Source organism: Microchirus variegatus (genome assembly GCF_963457635.1).
Source record: "Microchirus variegatus genome assembly, chromosome: 7".
NCBI lineage: Eukaryota > Metazoa > Chordata > Actinopteri > Pleuronectiformes > Soleidae > Microchirus > Microchirus variegatus.
In genome coordinates this window covers 12,688,966-12,711,370 of record NC_139808.1, presented here as the reverse complement: position 1 = coordinate 12,711,370, position 22,405 = coordinate 12,688,966, and the positions used below count along the sequence as shown (strand labels likewise).

At 39.8% G+C, this 22,405-nt stretch overlaps 3 protein-coding genes across 3 annotated transcripts; 1 reads left to right on the top strand and 2 right to left on the bottom strand.

Annotated features, from left to right (window-relative positions):
- Positions 1-25: 25 nt before the first annotated feature.
- Positions 26-9,583, bottom strand: chmp4ba (charged multivesicular body protein 4Ba). The gene is made up of 5 exons (XM_083892923.1): positions 9,227-9,583; positions 4,384-4,561; positions 4,049-4,163; positions 2,768-2,894; positions 26-2,469 (listed from the first exon to the last, which is right to left on the bottom strand). The coding sequence occupies exons 1-5, from the start codon at positions 9,408-9,410 to the stop codon at positions 2,408-2,410; spliced, it is 666 nt and encodes a 221-aa protein (XP_083749049.1). The 5' UTR covers positions 9,411-9,583; the 3' UTR covers positions 26-2,407.
- Positions 9,584-9,984: 401 nt separating this feature from the next.
- On the bottom strand, positions 9,985-11,808 carry LOC310929821 (ciliary microtubule inner protein 1-like; the record flags this gene model as incomplete). The annotated part of the gene is made up of 4 exons (XM_083892670.1): positions 9,985-10,140; positions 10,524-10,604; positions 11,310-11,391; positions 11,750-11,808. The coding sequence occupies 4 exons, from the start codon at positions 11,806-11,808 to the stop codon at positions 9,985-9,987; spliced, it is 378 nt and encodes a 125-aa protein (XP_083748796.1).
- A 5,128-nt stretch (positions 11,809-16,936) lies between these two features.
- Positions 16,937-20,190, top strand: pck1 (phosphoenolpyruvate carboxykinase 1 (soluble); the record flags this gene model as incomplete). Its single annotated transcript, XM_083892944.1, has 9 exons — positions 16,937-17,160; positions 17,768-17,952; positions 18,055-18,258; positions 18,361-18,548; positions 18,634-18,796; positions 18,891-19,115; positions 19,227-19,358; positions 19,484-19,579; positions 19,733-20,190. The coding sequence occupies 9 exons, from the start codon at positions 16,937-16,939 to the stop codon at positions 20,188-20,190; spliced, it is 1,875 nt and encodes a 624-aa protein (XP_083749070.1).
- Positions 20,191-22,405: the final 2,215 nt, after the last annotated feature.

The window sequence follows — 22,405 nt, the reverse complement described above, 5'->3', positions numbered from 1 at the left end:
TAGTTTTCAAGACTTTGTGGACCAGTTGAAATAAAGCACTTTAATGTAAAAATATTTGCGATTTGACAATAAATGAGCATTACATTGGTATCCTTGATGTAAAAATTACACACACAACACATCTCAATGGAAGCATCACCTTGTCAAATAGTTTTAAAGGTTCTTCAAATCCAGTCTTGACCTCCAGTACCCTTTAAATAGCATTTATACAAACACTGGGCTTAATCTCTACCGTTGCTTTCAAGGATTAGTGGCTGTTGGTTTTTGTTGTTGTGTCTCAGCTTGAGTCAGGGACAAGGAACCTGAATAGCAGATCATGCAAGTTCAGGATGCTCTCAGACTGACAAATACAAGGGGAAAAAAACATCCCTCTTGTATGTAAAGATGCAACAATGCTGACAACTGCATTGGATCCCAACTTTATTAAGATAAAGTGTTTACAACCCGACAATGACAACAGTCACAGAGCAACATGGTTGCCACAAGGAAGATCTCCCATGTCCAACTGTATGTATCCCTCTGAGAAGAACCGTGTACTGGTCACACCTTTTCTGTAGAGCCAGACAGCATGAGTAATATTGGATGTGAAACACACACAAGAAAAACAGAAAAATCAGTTGGCATTCTACACCTCTATTTGATAGTCTGTCTAAATATATGCATTGGGGTCAAATGATGACCATTCTGAATTGGTACTTTTTGCCATTTATATCCTGACGCACATCATGTTTACATTAAACTCTCAACCAGTTGTTTAATTTTACATCAACCCCAATGCATCCATGCATAAATGTGTGTGCAGATGGGAGGAGGAAGGTGTAGCTACAGCGTAAGCAGCAGCAGAAGCTGAAGACTCGCATCATTCGTTCAACACGAACAAGAACAACGTGTTATGTTTGTTGTTCAGTGTTTAAGTCAGGAGCGAAAGAAGAGCAAAAAACAAATCCAGCCTGCCATCTTTAGTATTAATAAGAGGTCACTGTGTCGAGAGACTGAGAAAGTATCACACGCATTCACAACCGTTATATTTAAATTCAGCCCGCGTAGGGACTTCTCAAGAGTACGTCACTGTCAGACAAGGCGCTTGAGGTGTCAGGCACCTTGTAATTTCAAATGCAGCAACAGAAGCATTAAAGTGTTCCCTCTGGCAGCCATATTGGATGTCCACCACTATTTATCAAATATCAAAGTATATCTGGTGGACAGGAAAATAACCACATCACTCATATGATTTTTTTTTTTTAGTAGGCATTGACTTCTGTAGGTTTGCAGCTCAAAAAAGTAAAACAAAAAACACCATATCTAGCATGTTGACATTTGTAATTAATCGTGACAAAAATAAAAACATCACCTGACAATTATTTGTTGAATTTAGCAATTAGCACTAATTTGCACATTGTGTTGTCAGGAAATTGATAAAATTCTACAGGTACTAAAAGTGTATTTTTTTCTATCTAAAAAAAACAAAAAAACATTTTGTATTGAACGGATGGAGGAAAAGAAGAAAACAGCCAATTTGCCATAGAAAATGAGTTGCTTGGGTGAATAAGTTGAAAAGGTTGTTCAAAAATAGCATGAATGGACCATAATATAAAACTTCCATTATAGAAACCGTGAAAAATCAAATCAATGCCAGTAAACACGGAGCTGCATGAAGGCAATATGGCTGACAGAGGGCTCAAACCTTGGATGCTACAATTTTAAGTTATTTGGTTACAACTGATTTCTACTTTTATAATTTGACAGTGACATTTCAAAGAGAAAAGTCCTACATTTTCAGATTTATTCGTATCTTGTGTGTTGCTGCAGTTGAGATTCAGCGAGATGCAGCGTTGTGTACATATAGGTTTGCATGACGACACTGGAAGCAGAAAAATGGTTGTGTCGTATATCTTTTTTTTTTTGATTCTCTTCCCACACATCTTTAGATTCCTTGAAGAAATAACCATTGTCATGTTCCTCCACACCCCCTACCCTTGAAGTATGCACTTGGAAACAACTATCTTGAGAACTCTTTTACTTAAAGAGCACTTTGATAAAAAAACAAACAAAAAAAAAACAAAATAAAAAAACCAGGATGTTAAGTGCATTATATTTACTATACACTTTACACTGTATGCCCTTTATAAACAGAGGAGTGTGTGGCTAGAATAAAGTGATTCTTAGTGTAACATCAATTAGAGGAGAGGAGCTGGAGGTCACATCATCTTGAGTTTGCACACATCTGCACAAGTGCATACTTAAAGGTCGGGGTATGGTTAGATATTGGGATGCCGACTGTAAGAAAGAGCAGCATGCCAGCTCAGTGGCCCAGAGTCTCCGTCTGTCCTCCAGATGAATGCGACCTCTCTGGAAGTAGAGAGACAGGTGGGAGAGGAGCGCTAGCTGGCTAGCATAGCACACTAGCCTAATTAGCTGCCCAGGCCTCAAGTTCTGCCATGTCATCTTCATCCTCCTCCTTCTTCTTGGCTAAAAAAAAACACACAGACATAGATGATCAAATTAAAGCAGACATGGAAGAATATGAACATTTAATTGGTCGTGATTATCTTGACCAAATGAAATTATTTGTTTTATTGTTGCTTTTAACCATTTCACTTCTCTAAAATCATAGTAAGATCACTTTGGCGTACATTTTAGAAAGAAGCAAATATCACAGATAGAGTATAGTATTTGAAAGTATATAACAAGAATCTTAATAAATAAATAACATCATTAAAAAAAAAATAAAAAAATGAGGTCCTCGAATGACTGTGCGACCTAATACCTGGTCTCGCTGGAAGTGATGTAGATGGTACGCTGGGCAGGGGAACATCTTGAGTTCCTTGGATTTCCAAAAGATTTTTATCGAGCTCTTCCTGTTCCAGATCCTCGAGCTCAGCCATGAGCACATCCTAAAAACACACATGCACAGGAGGAACAGTAAATAATCAATGCATCAGAGGCCTCATGTATAAAGGGTGCGCAGCTTTCATTCTGAAATTTTAAAATAAAACCATATGCATATGCCGAGTTCCATGCCTCTTTTCTGTATACATCCAATCAAACATGAGACTAAGCAGAGTTGAATGAGAAACACACCCCTCACCTTTTCCACCCGCAAATGAATATACAAATAACCCCAAAATGCCCTGTCTGATGCCTTCTTCTGGAAGAACAATGGCAAACTCAGCAGAACAATAAAAGAAAAAGAAGAAAAAGTGTGCACTGAACGCATTAATCTATGATGTAGAAATCTGAAAAAGAAAAATTATTTGGGAATTAGTGATAAATGCGAAGGAACTAAATGTCAGGGTCACAGCGGCTGGTCTCATTAAATATTGATGCTTTTTTTAATGGCTGTGCATTGATCATTGAACCTGATATATGTTTAGACATGACTTAACCGTGCGAGTTGAATGTACAGATCATTTCAACAATCTATAAATTTGTCAGTGCGCAAAGTGAGTCTTAAACACACACACAGGTTTGTAGTGTGTGTGGGCGCACATGACCAGTTTCTTCTTCAAAGCCCTCTCTGATGTAAACCACATAGGATCAAACTTACATGGTGTATCAGTATTCAGAGGTGGAAAAAGTACAAAAATATTGTACTCAAGTAAAAGTACCAATACTCTGATAAAATATTACTTTGCGTGGGGTGTGAGGGTAGTAGAAATATGACAAGGGGTCAGAAATCCAAAACTATTGTGGAGCTCACACGCCCGGCACGACACAGGATATTACATCACTTTTGGCTTTTCGTTACTTTCCACCTCTGTCAGTATTGTTTTTTAAACACTGTGATAAGTTTGAGAGCTTAATATTGCAGTGTCTCCACCTGACAGAGCCGGACCAGAGTTTGCGTGGTGCTCTACAAATTCTCACAGCTGTGATCCGCAAAGTTTCAAGCAAGTACACTTTTACACATGCCGTTGCATGCGTGAAAGCAAGCCTTTTCTGCATTGATGACATTATAAATGCATCACAGTTCACATGAACAGACGGAAGTAAAATTTGGCCCCATGCAGAGCTGACACTACCCGGTGAGCAATGCTATAATTCTCACCTCATCATAGTCTTCACCGAAGCCAACTGGTCTGGAAATGGCATCTGATATTTCCTGTGCTAATTCTTGCTGCTCCGTAATATCGTCCATCAAATCGTGGACATTGTCTACGTCACTGAGAAAAAGGAGGAACACAGAGAGACAACAGGTAAATTGCACATAGATAGAAAACATTTTGAACTTGAAAAAAGAAGGAAATTGGATGACACAAGTTTTAGATAAATCTCATGTTAAACATCGTTTTAAAATGTTAACTTTTTTTTTTATACAGCATCCAACAACTCACAATATTTATATTGAATACCTCAGCACAGACTAAAGAAAATGTCTCTTACATGGTTTGGTGTGCAGCCTGCAAAGCCTTGGCAGCAAAGCCCATGTTCCTGAGCACTTCTGTGTTGGTGTTGGCGTTCTCCAATGCGTCTCTCTGGAACTCAATGGTGGACAATGTTCCATCAATCTGACTCAGCTGCTTCTCATACCGCTTTTTTCTTTTCAAAGCCTGTAGAGCCACTAGGAACAAAAAGAGAGGACGAGACAAAGTTAGATTAAAGTCAGTTTGCTAATATGTTTCTTTGGATGTTTTATTTATTATTTCATGTGTTATGATCATGAATAATTATACATTTATAAAAACTGATGATTAACATTTAATTTAATGCGTTTATAGTCCAACTCTTTTAGACTCTTTTTAGACCAAACTCATTTGTTTTTGACTGTTTTTCAGTGTTGGCAGTTGGAAAAGTGGAACAGCCACCGTACCAAGGGATGTGTACATAAATCTTCTGAAGGACCATGTGATTGGTCATCATGGGATTAGTTTACATGACTTGAAAGGTTTTAATGGAAGTATGTTGAGAACAACAAATATATGTTATCAGACAAAATATGCCTTCGTTGAGATGAGCTTCTGAAAAACTTCAAGTGGACATTGATCGGAAACTGATACTGAGAAGATGTCGGCCATAGAAACTGAAGTCTATCTTCAGCGGACTTTGGCCTTTCGTGATAGCAGCAGTAGTAACTTGAGTTCCCTCACACCAAATCATATCCTGTTTACACCATATATCTACATTGAAAGTAAGTTTATTTGAAAATGATACCAATTCCTATTGATTTATAAAAACAGTAAACTTTTATTTCTGAGGAGTTAATGGTCTCAGTTTCAGGTTTTCTTCAATAGCACATGTACATTTTGAAAAATGATGTTCCAATTTAGAAGAAAATAGATGATAAAGCACAGCCCATATGAGTGGACACCATTACGCTTGACAGCTGGTGTTGACCTTCATTGTTCGACCTATGTCTTTGAATTTTGATTTGAAAAACCTCAACATGGTGTTGAAATCTCAAACAGTTAAATTGCTCCACGTAGGTCCGAGTTAAATTTAAACACAGGGAATTCCCCTTTGATGCTGACAAGGAAAATTCACATCATGACTCAACCTGCTGAGTCATACAGCATGTTTGGTGGAGAAGTAGACGGAGTGAACTTCATCATAGTGTCAAGATCAGAGGACGGTTTTTAAATCAGATTATTAAAAGATGACAATTGTGCCCAATTTCAAAAATCTCACTCAATTTTTAATCTTGAGTGCAGCTTTGATTTATGATTTAATACCTGCATATATTTAAGTATATTCTTAGGACACTCATAGACAAAACACATTCCCTAGCCCCCTGCCCTAACCTTAACTAATTGCCACCTAAATGCTAAAATGTTCTAACAAGGTCAATATGTCCTCACAAAAACAGATTTGAATCAAAATTGGACACATAGAGCATAGTATGTGGTCGGTTGGTCTGGTCCACCAGGGGCCACACGGCACCTGACAGTCCCAGTGTCATAAGATTATATCATTGGCTGGCTCTATTCTTGGACTGATAACATTGTTACCCAACACAAATGATGATCAGATTACTTGGACTGCAAAGCTACATTCAAAAAGCCTTCCCTAAACTAATTTCACAAAATGCCTATGACTCTGTGACCCTTTTGTCCTACTGTTGTCCAGTGGCCATTCAGCAACCCCAGCAGCAATAAAAAAAATAATTCAGCTTAAGGGATTCTGATCAGTGCAACTTTCTCTTATTTTAGAGAAATGTGTGGGTGCAGGTGCATGGCTGAATTCTTATATACGCCATTAACTAGTCAACACAGACATGTTTATGTTAACGTGTCTGTGTATGTTGCGGTGTGTGTCTGTTTATCGAAGCAAGTGACAGATAAGTAGAGAAAGAGGGAGTGGGGCTAAATGAATCCACTAGGCACATCCTGCTATTACAGGACAGAAGATTTGATGTGATTAGCGTTAATGCTCTGGTGATGGCTAAAAATCAATCAACAAATGGGCCCCGATTACTATAAAGGTACTTTACTGTAGTGAAACTACAGTGGATCAGAAGACATAAGCTGCAGGGGTGGTCTACCACTTGGGTTTGTGTAGGACATATCCTAATACTATGATGAAACAGTCGGAAAAAAAACCATATGGTTTGATAAACCCTTGACATTCCCATTTGGCACAAACACAAACAAGCACCGTTGTCTTAAAATCAAGTTACCACATTGTTCAACTACTCTACTGAACCACCCTATTCTTGCCAGTGATTCCCACATGCCTGTGTTTAATTCATTCAGGGGATATTATGGATTTTGAGCATATCATACATCTCCCAACAGAAGGCCAGCTGATTGGAAGAACAATGTTGAAAATCTGGTTGCACAATGGTTGTACTTGATTATTTGTGGCATTTTCACAGATCTCTCGGATGGAACCACAGCTGGTTTACTCAGGCTATGAAGTGCAGTAATGTAATATGTATTATGTTACATTTACAGTAACCAAAAAAATATGGTCAACTGTACTGTTGGCTTATAATCCAAACTCTCATAAACTGCAACTTTTATAGCAGATAATAGATAAAAAATAATCTTGTCTTGGATTTTATAGAATAATTTAACTGTCAATTTGCATGAATTATTAAACTGCATATACCGAGTGTCATAACTGCCTCCCACCTACTGTTATGAGGTAATTTCTTCTGTTTCTCTTCTGTAACATAACTATTTCCCCTTTCATGATTAATAAAGTGATCACTAACATACTGTAAAATATCCTTTAACATGAGGTTATTACAGTTCAGGTCAACAAAGACTTCATACAAAAACCTTGAACGTGACATCAGATCATTGTTTTTTTGAGTAACTGAATGGACACAGAACATCAGCAGTGATGGGACCTTGGCATAGCTATATAGTGAGCTCTTACAAACCATAAATGCACCATGTCCTGACCAAATTGACGCAGAGTGGTGGGTCCTGGAAAAGCTGACCAAAAACCCTCACCACAGTCAAAGCTGAAGCTAAGAGAACATGATGCTGAGATGTAGAGTAGCTGTCGTGAAAAATACAAGCTGGTTGTACTTCAAAGGGTTGCAATGCTTAGCTTATGTTAGAATGCCAAGCCCTGCCCAAAGTAGAGATAAAACAAAACAGACATCGAGGTTTGGTTCAACAGGGGCTTTAACACAGCATGCTCTGTCTGAGAGGCAGTGTGTAATAAATGCAAGTCCTACAATTGGATGTCTGCTCCACTGGTTACACATGCTTCAACCCTGACATACAGAGAAGGGTTACAGCTCATCTAACATGACAAAGCAATAACTGCAGCATTTAAACGTCTTCAGTCATAGACTCATAACCTATTTAAAGATATATAGGTCATATATATATATATATATATATATATATATATATATATACATATATATAAAATGTAATGTTTTGTTTAAATTTTTCCACATATATATATAAACACACATTTATCTCAATAAGTGAGATTTTCTCATCATTACGCTGGGGTTTCTTTTCAATATGCAGATGCCAGAAACAACATAGCATGCCTCAGTTCAAGGAAAACAAAGACTGCAATGCTTATGTGTTCCAGAATTAGGGACGGGAATCGGTATCGGTCCGACACCGATCAAAATCACTGGAACCATGCACACATGGTTACAAAAAAAAAAAGATAAGTCAGCAAAATCATATTAGCCAAATTTATTTATTCTTTTGGTGAGAACAATGTTTATTATACACTTGAAGAATTACGTCTTTGAAATTACTCAACACAAATGTGTTGTTAACAGCTTCGTAGTTCATAAATGGTCTAAATTGACTGTATCAGAATAATATTGGTATTGGTAGATACTCTGGTTTTTATATCAGTATCAGACACAAAAAGTAGTACCGTCCCATCCCTATCTACAATGGATAATCACATGTGTACATATAGCAGATATGTGTCAATGTAAATGTAAATGTGCTGAAAAACCAACCTACTACAGATAATGATCAGACACAAACTAGTACTGACTCCTCAGAGATTAAATCCCCTCTGCCATTTATGTTAACGAGAAAAGGGGTGTGTCAGTGGATATAAAAAATACTTAATGGACAGTAACATTCACGTGACAATAATTAGGGTTCTCAACAGGGAGCCATGTTGACATGACAAGACAGCTGCCATTTTTGTTTGGACTGGTCAACCCGTTAAACAAAATACAAGTCTATGTGGTTTGTGTGACGGAAATAATCATTCACAACGCATTTTAAATACCTTCAGAGATTTATCTGTCATCTGTCAAAACGACCCTTTACGTCCTCGTATGTTACTTAGTAAACTTAAGCTAACTGTTTAGCTAACCGAGACACTCAACGTAAAGCTACATAAGTAACAGGCATTTAAAACGAAACAACATAAAATGACAAGAAAAGGAGCGCATAAACACATACATGTGTTAATTTTGGGTGTAATAACATCATACGCTAAGCAACAAAGTTCGCATACAGGAAGGTCAGAACATGTTCAATAGCGTCAAAGATGGCCAACACTTTTAGAAAGTTCCTGTCTTTATTTAACTTCCCAATACGCAGTGCCATCGTGTAGTAATAATAACCGCCTGTTAATCGTCATTTCAACAGCTTAATTGTTGACTATATTCATGTAGCTGCTGCCCTTAAATGAGACATTTAATGACGACATCAGACCCGTGTTCGATTAAACACCCTGTCAAGAACAACTTCCTTGTTCCCTTGTTAGCCTGCGGGCTAACCAGCAAACTCACTGTACTGTTCTAATACAGTTAAACCTGGGTGTTTATGGATGGTTTCCTCACCTCGTTTGTTTTTCGTGCCGTTCTTCTTCGCGGTCATGAGCTCCTGTTCTATTTTCTTCTCCAGGAAATCTTGTTTTTTGGCCAACATCTCCTCGGTCTCTCGGAGTTTTTGGATAGCGTCCTGGGTAGTGGGCGCTTTCGCATTCTTTCCCCCCGTGCCGAAAATCTTAGCAATTAGCGACATTGTGTGATTAAATGTGAATAACACCAACAGAAGAACCGCAAACGCAACACCTGTGGCAAAAGATACCGGCCGGGTAGTCGACAATCGGCTCTGCCTTCTCTCTTTTCTCCTGTTCGTCAACTATCGGGAGTTGACGCCGCCGTTGCTGTTGTTTTCGTCCCGTCTTCCGCCTTTTCCAAACAGGCCTCGTGATGTCACTACGTCAGATTGATTACGTAACATGCGTGACTCACCCATGAGTCGTTCGGTGGCCCAGAGAAGTGTATTATTTCGTTTCAAAGGACCAAAGATTTCCCCATCTTATTCTTAAGTACTAACCAGACAGGGGAATAAAATAACCGTCTTTAGAAATGTAGCGACGTTATCTGTATTCACCAACGAGCAACAAACAATTACTTTCTGGGTTATCTATATATGACCGATATGTGTCACTTCTCAGTAAAATCACAGTCATATCACAGCTTACTTTTAATCAATCCGTTTTCTCCACATTCAAAACTGCAATATGATTGATAATTCACATGGATTAGTCGAAACAACAGGACGGTGGTGGACGCCGGGGACTTCATCGCTCTCAGCCACAAGCGTCAAAGGGCCAGCCCAGCTCCTTCAGAAAACTACGCCTCCCATGATGCACCGCGCCATACTTATCCAGCTGTAAATGTGAGTGACCCGAGCGCCAACCAATCAGGGCCTGAGTTGTCCGAGGAAATGGAGGGGAGGGGCCAACCTAGAGGGATGAAACAAAATGGATGGATGCATACACACACACATAAATAAATATACATGTAGACAGACAGACAGACAGACAGACAGATTGATAGACAGACATATAGACAGATAGATAGACAGACAGACAGATAGACAGACAGACAGATTGATAGACAGACATATAGACAGATAGACAGATAGATAGATAGACAGACAGACAGACAGATTGATAGACCGATAGATAGATAGATAGATAGATAGATAGATAGATAGATAGATAGATAGATAGATAGATAGATAGATAGATAGATAGATAGATAGATAGATAGATAGATAGATAGATAGATAGATAGATAGATAGATAGATAGATAGATAGATAGATAGATAGATAGATGTCCTACATGGGTGTATTTGTCTGGAGGGGTCTCAGTTCGTGGCTCTGCTCTCTCTGCTTCCTTCAGCCTCATATTCTCCGTCTTGTACTGAAACACAAGCACAACAGATAAGGTTTGGTCCACCAGCAGAAGAATATTTCACTTAGTAAAACACTTAAGTTTAATACCAGCACAAAATATAAAGCCAGAAGAGAGAGACTGAAGCTGGTGTATAAACCACTGTCAGAGTAGTTATCAACTGTCTTAATTATGTACATCTCCACTACAACCCGAATGTAAACTTTAAAATCTTATTTTCCAGCTGTATTAACTTAAGACTAAAAATTGTGTAAAAAAGTAATGGTAAATTTAAGATATTGTTGCACAGAACTACAGCAAACAAAAACATTCAGCATTAGCCTACATTAAACAGGTGAAATTCAAAGTGTTTATATGATGTTGCATCAGTGGGGGGCGCAATTGTGTGCCTTGCAAATATAGCAAGGAAGGACAGAGGTGTTTTTGGCTCCAGTCCACATGAAAAGTAATGAAAGTTTCCTTGTGCATCTTCAGAATATGTCTGTGCGTGTTTTCACTGCGGCCTGACCTGGTCTGAATGTGATGTCTGTCACTACTATAGCGCTGTATAATTAGCACACGCATACACACAGATTACCTTTCAGTGCAGATTATTTTCAGTTGTTGTGTCGTTACTTTTATTTGAAACATTTAAGGATTTCTTTGTGTTGCTGCGTGCGTGTGCGTGTGTGTGTGCGTGTGCGTCTGCGTGTGTGTGTGCATGCATGTTTATACCTCCTTGTAGACCTCAGTCAGGAAGCCCCACTTGTTGGGCCAGATCTCAGCTGAATCCTTCTCCAGCTTTACATGTGCTTTCCTACACACAGATGGAAATCATGCATAAAGCAGGCATGACCACGAGAACCATGAGAACCATGAGAACATTTTCTTTCTCGTTCTCAAAGTCCTTCTGAAGATGTACCAAAGTTTTGCACCGCTTTATTTACTTATTATATAAAGCTACAGTGTATAACTACATTACCTGGAATAGAATGACAAAAAAAAAACAAGATGAAAAATAATTTAATCAAGAAAAACATAATGATGATGTAAAAAATTCTTCAGTTGTTACATGACATCACAAAGACTCTCTGGTAGATTACAACAATACCATGAATTATTGTTTAAAAATAAGTAAAATAACAGAATCTAGACAAGGTTACGTTAAGATTTACCAGATTTCATCCTGATGCACAAAGTTGATGGGTTCAGATGTTCGCTCGGATTCTGCCATCTGTCCTGACCAGTGTGTGTGTGTGTGTGTGTGTTTGGTCTCGCTCTCTCCGTGCAGCTAATGTTTCACCTGTGTGTAAGTCACACTGACAGACCTGTTTGTTGTCGTCATGGGGATGGAATTCCCTGACACACATATATCTTCTCTGGTGGTTATGGTGGGGGGTTGTTACCATGGTGATGGTGGGATGAAACCACCAGAGGGGTCGTTTGTTCTTTTTTTTTTTTTCCTCAGCCATACTGAAAGTCGCATAAAGCTCTAATAAGGCCACTGATTAGCAAATGTTAGTTTTCTAACACGTCAAATTAAGATGGTGGTACATTACAGATTACAGAAGATTTTTTTTTTTCTTTTTAAATAATGGAATATGTTTCTGACATGAACAAATGTTGTTGAATGAATTAAGAAATTATTGCTAGATTATCTGAAGCTTTTCCTTCTTGTTGCAATTTAATGTGGCCCACCACTTAATATCAAGTCATAATGAGTTATTTCAGCATGTTATATTTATTTATTAACAGATTCATTTTGCATCATAATGATTTATATTGTGAACTCTTTATCATTCCATGTCAAAACAAGCACTTTTATTTCGAAATTATATGAAATATCATCACAAGTATTGTTATTTCAAGATCTTTTTCTTAAAAAGAATGACTTTTTTTCCACTTGACTAGCCCCCATATTGACCAAACTAGACACTTGGATGCATTTTTTTTTTGTTGCACCATTTTGTGCATCAGGTGTCGCATAATGAAACACTACACAAACATATATAAAAAGCTGTGCTCCACAGTCATTTAGCTACAAACAGACTGAAGTTACTGCAATCAGACCGTGTCAACAAAGACTCTGTTTGGAAGCAAATGTTTTGACTGACTTTACCTTATTAGCACAAGGAGTAGAATTGTGATGTCTCATTAAAATGTTTATAAAATGACACTAAAAAGATCACTTAACTTAATCCTGCTTTTAATCATCTATGCTTCACGGATATTGTATTTATTCTTGAAACACAAATCACATTTTCTTTCTTATTAAGATAATAACAATAGTTATAGAAAGTCTTAGTTTACTCTTGGCAAACAGGGAAACATGCCTCTATTTTCAGAGACAATATGCATCCAAGAACATTTTATTTTCATGAAGTGACTGGTGTGCATTATAGTGTAGAAACAGAGGGTGGCGCTCTATTCAAGGCAAACTCGGGTTGTCTTCACTGTGTCGCCTTCTTCACCAATCAACTTTTCAAGTCTGAAGTTCTTAAACACAGACAGATGAAAGAAGGTGAAAGTAAAGTTGTTGTGTTGTTTTTAGAAATGTTGTCTTTGTGTTGCATGCCATATAAAAAAAAGAAGATATATGCTGACAAAATGATCAGTAAAACTATAGTAATTTAAAGTATGAGTGGGAGGTCTGGCCTAACCTCGCTCTGGTGCTTTCAAAGGCATAAGGGATTTATTAACATCTTGTCCTCTGTTCGAAAAAATATTAACACAACCAGTTTACACATAACAGGGTCATATCTTAGGACCAACAACCACAACAAATTCACTCCAAATTTGCTATTGATGAAATGCATTCGTGTGGGAGATGACTATTCAGATGTTGTGCTTTTACCAGGACAGTGGGATGTTTTTGCACATTTGTGCACATTTTCATGAACGTCATGAACGATGCCACTCCTCTGTGTGTCATTAGGCTTTGCCTCAGCACATTTGGTACTTTTGCCTCCACTGTTGTTTACTGCAACTTCTGAACCGTGATGTCACAGATCAGATCAATGAGTGACACCCTTTCACTAACGTCCGATGCAACGCAAAGTCCGCAAGACTGGCCGTGTGCGTATGTAGTCAAACTGGAAAATAAATTCCGGATATAATGTTTTTAGAGGACCAATCGCAGCCCTTGCCGTCTCTGTTGTCCCTTGAAGGAGTGACAGACATGCAGCCGGAGACGACGGAGAGGTTCTCCGACAGGCGCTCCAACGACGTAGAGGGCTCTCCGTAACCGACATAGAGCACTTTATGCAGGAGTAAAAATTGGGCTTAACAGTTACACACTGCAGTTTTAAGGTTTAAGGTGTATTTTCTACCTTCTTCCTCCTCTTTGTCATCTTCTACATTGATAATAATGTTCACTGACCAGTGTGTTACGCTGCCCTCCACAGTTCAAAGTTCTTAACCACGGCTCAAAGTTCTCCACGACAGTTCAAAGTTCCCCTTGCTCTTCTTCTACCTGTAAATATGATGACGTCAAACCGCTTCCCACCGCCGAAAAAACCTGCAAAACAACAGTCAACAGTGAAGATAACGTATCTCCCTGTGCCCGTCCCACACGACATCAGCCTGGTTTATATTCAACTCGGAAGATTCCAATATATATATATATAAACTCAGGTTAAACAATATACATCGATGCGATCGATGTTCTCCGATGCGAGTTCCCACATAACACGATGTTACATGGTTATAACATGAGAGGAGGAAACATAGTTCACTACATTTTCAGCTTTTTGGGTTGAGAATATTCACTTTTCGAAACAGAAAGTATAGTGACAGCTATAGAGCTGTTATGTCAGGAGAAGGAAAATATGTCACACGCAGACACACTCAATAACATTATCAGTTGTTGTTGAGCAAGTTGTGTTGATGTTGTTCAGTCAGCTCTGCTGTATCAGTGTTTTTGAACGAGGAAGTGTGTTAATGAGCTTCCCTGACACATGCACTCGGTCTATCTATGACTTTTTTTTGTTTTTTGGACGTTATTTACAGGTGATTGAAAAACACACAAAAAAACTTTATCAAAATATAGTAATGAAGAGTAGAAATGAATGAAATAAATGTTTAATAAACTGAATAAAAGCAATAAATGAACTAAAATTGCCCCAACCTTTTAATATATGAAACAAATGATGATCAAACAGTACATATAAGTTAAGTATGTCATAAAACCATTAAATTGTGACATAAAAGCGAGGCTATAACATAAGTGACATTTTAGTTCAGCTTTCAGATTGAACATCCCTCGGATGAGTTTTTACAATTGCTAACAGAGCATTGAGCAAGTGAGAATGTTGTTCATAAAACACCAGAGTATATAAAGAGGTTGTTATGTAACTGTTAATGTGCAGTTAACTCTGGGTTGCAAACAATGACGAATTAAAAGCAGCCAGATGATTAACTGTGACGCAATAATGCACAAAAACACTCATAAAAGTAGATTTGCAACGCGTGTCGCTAAGAAAACACATTTTAGTTGGAAGACATGTAATAGATAGATTTAACCACTGTGCGAAATACAGGGGGGTCTGGGGGGTTAGAGCCCCCTGATTAACACTCAAGTCCCCCTGAAAGCCTCAAATGCAAAATTTGAGAGGGGGTCTAAACATGTTACAGTGTAATTGGAAAGCATGTTTTTTTCCTAAAGATTTTTGTAATTTCAGTTTTACATATATGATCTACATACATAATACACTTTGCATTCTTTCTTATCCTTTTTAACAAGACAAAATGTCTATAATTTTATTTCTAATTGTGTAATGTTTTAATAATTGCTTTCCAAATGGCGCTGTGGAAAAGGCCCACACAAGCCCAACAAGCCCACATCTGACAGGGAAGATGGCCAATACTGCAAGGTGGCACCTGGGGTGATGCAGTATTGCGCAACAAATAATATCCGATTATAAATGGATATTTCGCACACTGGATTTAACCACCCAGAAAAATGTACTGTTTCCGCAAGTAATGGGAAACATGCCATTTATACTTTTTGTACAGGAAGGCTGTAATGTGAGGTTGTATGTCATATCCACATTTCACCTCATTTCACGTAGAAGATTTCTTACTCTCGAGACACAGACATCAGAAGACTTGTTGCAAATTGTTAAGGAGTTATGAGGACGCGGGAAATGATGCTGAAGAAAAAAAAAAGATTTATTTCTAGTTGTAGGGAATATTACTAAGTGTCCATTACGTCAGCGTAAATAATTCTTCTGCAACTTAGCAGAAAAACTGCGCACACACACGTGCACACGCACACTGACCTTCGATCTCCCATGGCGAGCCTCCGTTGACTAGCCAATGAGAAGTTCATCATCCAAGGCCTTGTCCATGTCACACTCACGCCTGAAAGTGTCAAGCTTGCATCATTTGGTGAAGTGGGTCAAAGTTCAACACCAGCTGCTGCAAGAGGACATAAGGTTACCACACCAAGAGGACACGGAGATGGACAAAGCTGCGTGATAATGATTGTTTGAGTAGAGTTGGTATGGTTGGTATGGTTAAATATATGTGTATATATATATATATATATACATATTAGTTTGTAGTGTACCATTTCAAAATAAAATAAAAAGTTTATTTTACATGGCAAGGAATTATGTTGTTTAATTAAAAAAAAAAAAATGTACTGGGACCCCAGCCAACCTACAGCTTTCATTATCAGCTGACGGGCAGAGGAAAGCAGTTACGTGAAGATGGCATTACTTCCTTTTTAATCATTCACTGTCACCGTCAAAACACAATGTTTTCCAGATGCGTAACAGAACAAATGGTTCATTTAAATAACCTCCTGCTGCACATACTCCCCGACTGACACACACACCAATCACACACCCTCCTCCCCCTTCACCCCCCCCCCCCCCTTCACTCCTCTCTCACCTCTTACATCCTAGAGTATAAAAGGAGCATGCACTGCTCCAGCAGATACAACCTACCTGGAAGGAACCTCAGCTCGTCCTTGGTAACAGCCGACAGAGAGACCGCCCTCAGCTGATGAGGACAAGCTAAAGCACTCGCTGCTCTATTGAACTACTGAAGGTAACTTCACACTCTTCTCCTTTCAGTGATGATGCGGTTGAAGCCTGTTGCACCAGTTTGACCAGCAGGCTGCAGCGATTCCGTCAAAATTGCACCAATTAAGGAAACATCTAAAATCATACATGTTGTTTTTTGTTTCTCCTCATCTAACTTCTTTATTTCCTATCTCACTCCCCTCTCCTCTTCACCTGCATGTCTCCCTCTCTCTATTCTTCTCCCACCCTCTACCTCTCTAGCCTCTCTTTTCCTTCCTGTCCTCTCTCTCTCTCCATACACTGCCTCTCCACCTCCCCAGCTCCAGCGGCACCATGCCTCCTCAGATCCAGTCCAGGAAACAGGGTGGACCCAGAGTCCTGCAGGGCGACCTCAGCGCCCTAAGCCCAGCTGTTAGAGAGTTTGTGGAGGCCAACGTGACTCTGTGCCAACCGCAATCCGTCCACATCTGCGATGGTTCGGACGAGGAGAACCACGCTATCCTGACCCAGCTGGAGGAGCAGGGGATGATCAAGAAGCTCAGCAAATATGAAAACTGGTCGGTTTGCTGTACATGCTGATTTCAGTTCCTCTCACGTTGTCAGAATAGTTTTTAAAAACATTTTTAGTGGGAGCAAGGGCTACAAAGAAAATATAGCGTGACATTAGATAGATTTTTTAATCATTAGTGACAATTAGTGACAATTAGTGACTGTGGCCGCTTTTGTAACCAGCTGATCTATTATGTGAAACCCTCTGACCGCACATCACGCATCAACATTCTGCCTCAGTCAATCATCAGTGACTACATGTAGTAAACAACATACCAAGGAAAAGGTCTCCGTTCTCTCAAACCAGTAAGTCTGGCTTATTCAGTCATGACACAATCCTGCTCGCCATCAGCTGTCACGCGGCCGACAACACTCCATTATGTTTTGAATTGGTTCAAGAGACAGGGACAGTCAAGTAAAAGCAGAGAAAGTCGAGTGAAAAGCAAAGAACGGGACAAAAACAGAGAGTCGTGTAAAACAAAATATGAATACAAAAAAGGTCATAGGCAAAATTAGACAATAACAGAGTACAAAATTCACGTTATCAATCACCAAAATAACTCTTATTTTTCGTCTTTTCTCCCTCTTACCCAATTCTCCTTTCTCCTGCTGCAGCTGGTTGGCTCGGACCGATCCAAGGGACGTGGCCCGCGTGGAGAGCAAGACGGTGATTGTGACCAAGGACCCAAGGGACACGGTGCCCACGCCTCAGGGAGGTGGAGTGAGCCAACTGGGCCACTGGATGTCCCAGCAAGACTTCAAACAAGCCATGGATCAGCGGTTCCCTGGTTGCATGAAAGGTAAGATTTGATTTAAGCAAAAACATCAGTAACTGACAGTTTCCTCAACACATTTAAACTCAGTTTAACTCATTGTTGATATCTCGAATGCTCTGTCCTCAGGTCGTACCATGTATGTCATTCCCTTCAGTATGGGTCCAGTGGGTTCCCCCCTCTCAAAGATCGGAGTGGAGCTGACTGACTCTCCCTATGTGGTGGCCAGTATGAGGGTGATGACCCGCATGGGGAAAGCCGTGGTGTCGGCTCTGGGAAACGGAGAGTTTGTGCGCTGTTTGCATTCTGTCGGATGTCCTCTGCCGCTCAAGCGTATGTCAAAAATGTCTCCTCACATTATCACTGCTTCACATTATGTTGCTTTCAAAACAGCCCTTTGATTACACATTAACCAACTCCTGACTCCTCTTTCAGAGCCGCTGGTGAACAACTGGCCCTGTAACCCTGAGCAGATATTGATCGCCCACATTCCAGACAACAGGGAGATCGTCTCCTTTGGCAGTGGTTATGGAGGAAACTCCCTTCTGGGGAAGAAGTGTTTCGCTTTGCGAATCGCCTCACGTATTGCCAAGGAGGAGGGTTGGCTAGCTGAGCACATGCTGGTAAGGAAAGGAAGAAAACTCTATCATAGGTCTCTCCGACAATGACCTGTTCATTGTAATCAAACCAAATATTCCTTATGTTTAGATCCTGGGTGTCACTAACCCAGCTGGAGAGAAGAAGTACATGGCAGCAGCCTTTCCCAGCGCCTGCGGGAAAACAAACTTGGCCATGCTCAACCCCACGATGCCTGGCTGGAAGGTTGAGTGCGTGGGGGACGACATTGCCTGGATGAAGTTTGATGACGAAGGTGAGTTTAGAAACAAAAAAGTCTATATATTTAAGCTCAGTAGGAAGTCTCTTCTAGGCGCTTTTCAATTCTCTACTTTCTTTCCGTTCAATAGGAAACCTGCGCGCCATCAACCCAGAGAATGGCTTTTTTGGCGTCGCACCTGGAACCTCAGCTAAAACAAACCCAAATGCCATGGCAACCATTGTCAAGAACACCATCTTCACCAATGTTGCAGAGACCAGCGACGGTGGTGTGTACTGGGAGGGAATAGACGAGTCGCTGCCTGAGGGAGTCACCGTCACGTCTTGGAAGAACAATCCCTGGAGCTCAGATGATGGTAAGACTTATTCCTTTTCTTTAGTTCTGTTTTTTATTAATCAATGGACAAAATACATTTAAACAGACAGGACAAGAATGAGTAATAAACCTTACTCTCCTCTCTTCCCAGATGAACCCTGTGCTCATCCCAACTCTCGTTTCTGCACTCCGGCCGGACAATGTCCCATCATTGACCCACAGTGGGAATCTCCAGAAGGCGTTCCCATCGAAGCCATCATTTTTGGAGGACGCAGACCAGAAGGTGAGAAAGTACCAGGTGGAGAACCTGGAAATTGGTAGAAGACAAGTCACAGAAAAGAGTGAAAGAAGATACATGCGAGATAATCAGATGATGCTAATCTAACACTTAACTCTGCCTCACTTCAGGCGTCCCACTGGTGTATGAGGCGTTCAGCTGGCAGCATGGAGTGTTTGTTGGAGCAGCCATGAGATCAGAGGCCACTGCCGCAGCTGAATACAGAGGTCAGAATCTTTCAACTGACAAGATACTTCTACGTTACACTTAATTATCATAGTACCTTAGGATTTAAGCAATAAAAACAGGTTCTGCTTGCTTAGCGCTGCATCTGTATTACAGAATACTCCTGTCTCATCTTTGCCTTGTCTTTTCTCCAGGAAAGGTCATCATGAATGACCCATTCGCCATGCGGCCCTTCTTTGGCTACAACTTCGGACAGTATCTCTCTCATTGGCTAAGCATGGCTGACCGCCCCGGCGCCAAGCTCCCCAAAATTTTCCATGTCAACTGGTTCCGCAAAAGCCCCGCCGCCGGCTTCCTCTGGCCCGGTTTTGGTGAGAACATCCGCGTTCTGGACTGGATGTTCAGGCGGCTGAATGGCGAGGCCGGTGCCGTGCACTCAGCCATCGGCTACCTGCCATCCCAGGACTCCCTGAACCTCCAGGGTCTGCAGGGCAATGTCGACCTGGACGAGCTGTTCTCTCTGGATCAAGGGTTTTGGCAGAAGGAGGTGGAAGAGGTGAGGCAGTACTTCACCACGCAGGTGAACGACGACCTGCCCAGCGAGGTCGCCCTGCAGCTGGACCTCCTGCATCAGAGAGTGACACAGATGTAAGGGGGAGACACCTGAGCATGTTGGGAATTGTTAACATGCTTATATTAGTAGAAGAGCTGGGCATTTTAGATCATAGTATTAATATTACAGAAACATTTTCCTCATTCTAGAACATAAATGAAGTCATTCTTAGAGCAGAATGCGACAAAATTCCACCAGGTTTACTTGTTTGTAGAAATCTTTTGGGGATCATTTTTATTAAAATGCTGCAGCTAATTTTCAGCTAACATTCCTTGCTGTAGCTATGCCAAACAGACTATACCAAGACTGTCGATTTAAATGTTGGAAACGGAATGTTAACCATGTGTATCTGTTCTCTGCTGCTGCAGAAGCACAGTGTTGTCAACTGCTGTTCAAATGTGCTGCTGCTGCTGCTGCTGCTGCTACACGACTATTTAAAGAAAATGTATTGCGAATGCACATCACACAGTCTTTGCCGTGTAGAGTTGTGTGGCACAGACCAATGAAATAAGCAGGGGTTTGTTTTATCTGTTAAACTCAGGGGAAGTTGATATTTTATTTCTTGTCATAGGTTTTTTTTTTGATTTTTTTTAACTTATTTTGGTAACGCTTTCTTTTACAGTCCCTAATTACCAGGTATTTACCTGGTAAATTCATGGTAACACCAAAGTGTTACTAGGTAATTACCAATGGTAATAAGAAAGTAAATACAGTGAAACTGTTGCCAAAATACTGGGCATTTACCTGGTAACTATATAGTTAATTATAGCGTGTTATTACTGCTGTTAATAAGAAGGTATGTACAGCTAAACTATGGCAAAACTATGGTAAATGTAAGTGTATTATTGGGTTATAAACTGGTAATAAGCAGGTACCTACAGTCCCCTAATCACTAGCTATTTACCCAAGGGGTAATCTAACAAACCTAACCCTAAAAATGTGTGTAATTACATGGAAACGAGCTTGGCTTTCTTTTACAGTACAGTTTTACTTTACTTACCGAGTACATTACCGTGCATTACCCAGTATTTTGGCAACGGTTTCACTGTATTTACTTATCTTATTACCCTTGGTAATTACCTAGCAACACTTTAGTGTTACCATGAATTTACCAGCTAAATACCAGGTAATTAGGGGACTGTAAAAGAAAGCGTTACCCTTATTTTTATACTGTATATTGTAATGCTGGGTTCCCTATTGCAATCTTACGTCTCCATTTATGGTGAGACATAAAAAATAAAAGTATTTAAGCATATTTGTGACTCGGTTTCATTTTTCCAAGTATCACGTTGCTGTTATTTGGTCGTTCAGCTGTGTAGCAAATAGCAAAAATCATTTGAGCAAACAATGACAAGTATGAGAGAACAAAAAGTTCAGAACAAATGTTCATCAAAAAGTTTGGCGGAAAACAAACATGTCAACAACTTGTTTTCGTCAAGTAAAGACAAATAGCTAGATATTATTATAAAATCCCTGAGATCAATGATAATATTGGACAACAGAATCAGCAAGAACTCACACAAGAACCACAACGCCTGGAACAAACCAATAAAAACACTAAAGGCCCCCTTCACACTTCACACTAAAATGTGTTTCCTGTGATTGGATTGCAATCGGATAAAGGTGTACGGAGACAAAATAGACAAGGGACACAGTGATAAACACAGATGAAACTAATAAGACACAAGTCAATCACATTATGACAGGGGAGACAATCATGAAGTAGGACAGGACAGGAAGTAAAACCAAGCAAGGTACATACACAAGGAAGGAAAAACAGGAAACAACAAATTAAAAAACCCAAGGTTAAAGAAAACACAAAGAACTATTGTGTAGAATCTCCTCTAGTCTCATCATTTGTATTCTCTTCCCCCTGGCTTTGTTATCCTAAGTCAGATCCAGCCCATTCTTTTTGATTTCATCCAGTACAGTTCCAACAAAAGTCCACACATCTGTCCTCCCTCTCTTCATTCCCGGGCTTTTTTCTCATTTATCAATCACTCGCTCAGCCCTGGATCCTCACCAGACGGCAAAAAACAATAAATAAAGGGAAGTAAGCACTGGTGTCTCAGAACGAGAAGGTAATCGCTTTGAATCGGAGTTCTCCCAAAGTCTGCATGATATTCTTGTGGTATGTGAGTAAGAATGGCTATCTGACTTTGTGTGATTTACACTGCCACTCACACAATGTTAGCAGGGACGGATGGATGGATATTGGACAATTAAATAATTTCTATTCTACCATTTACATGCA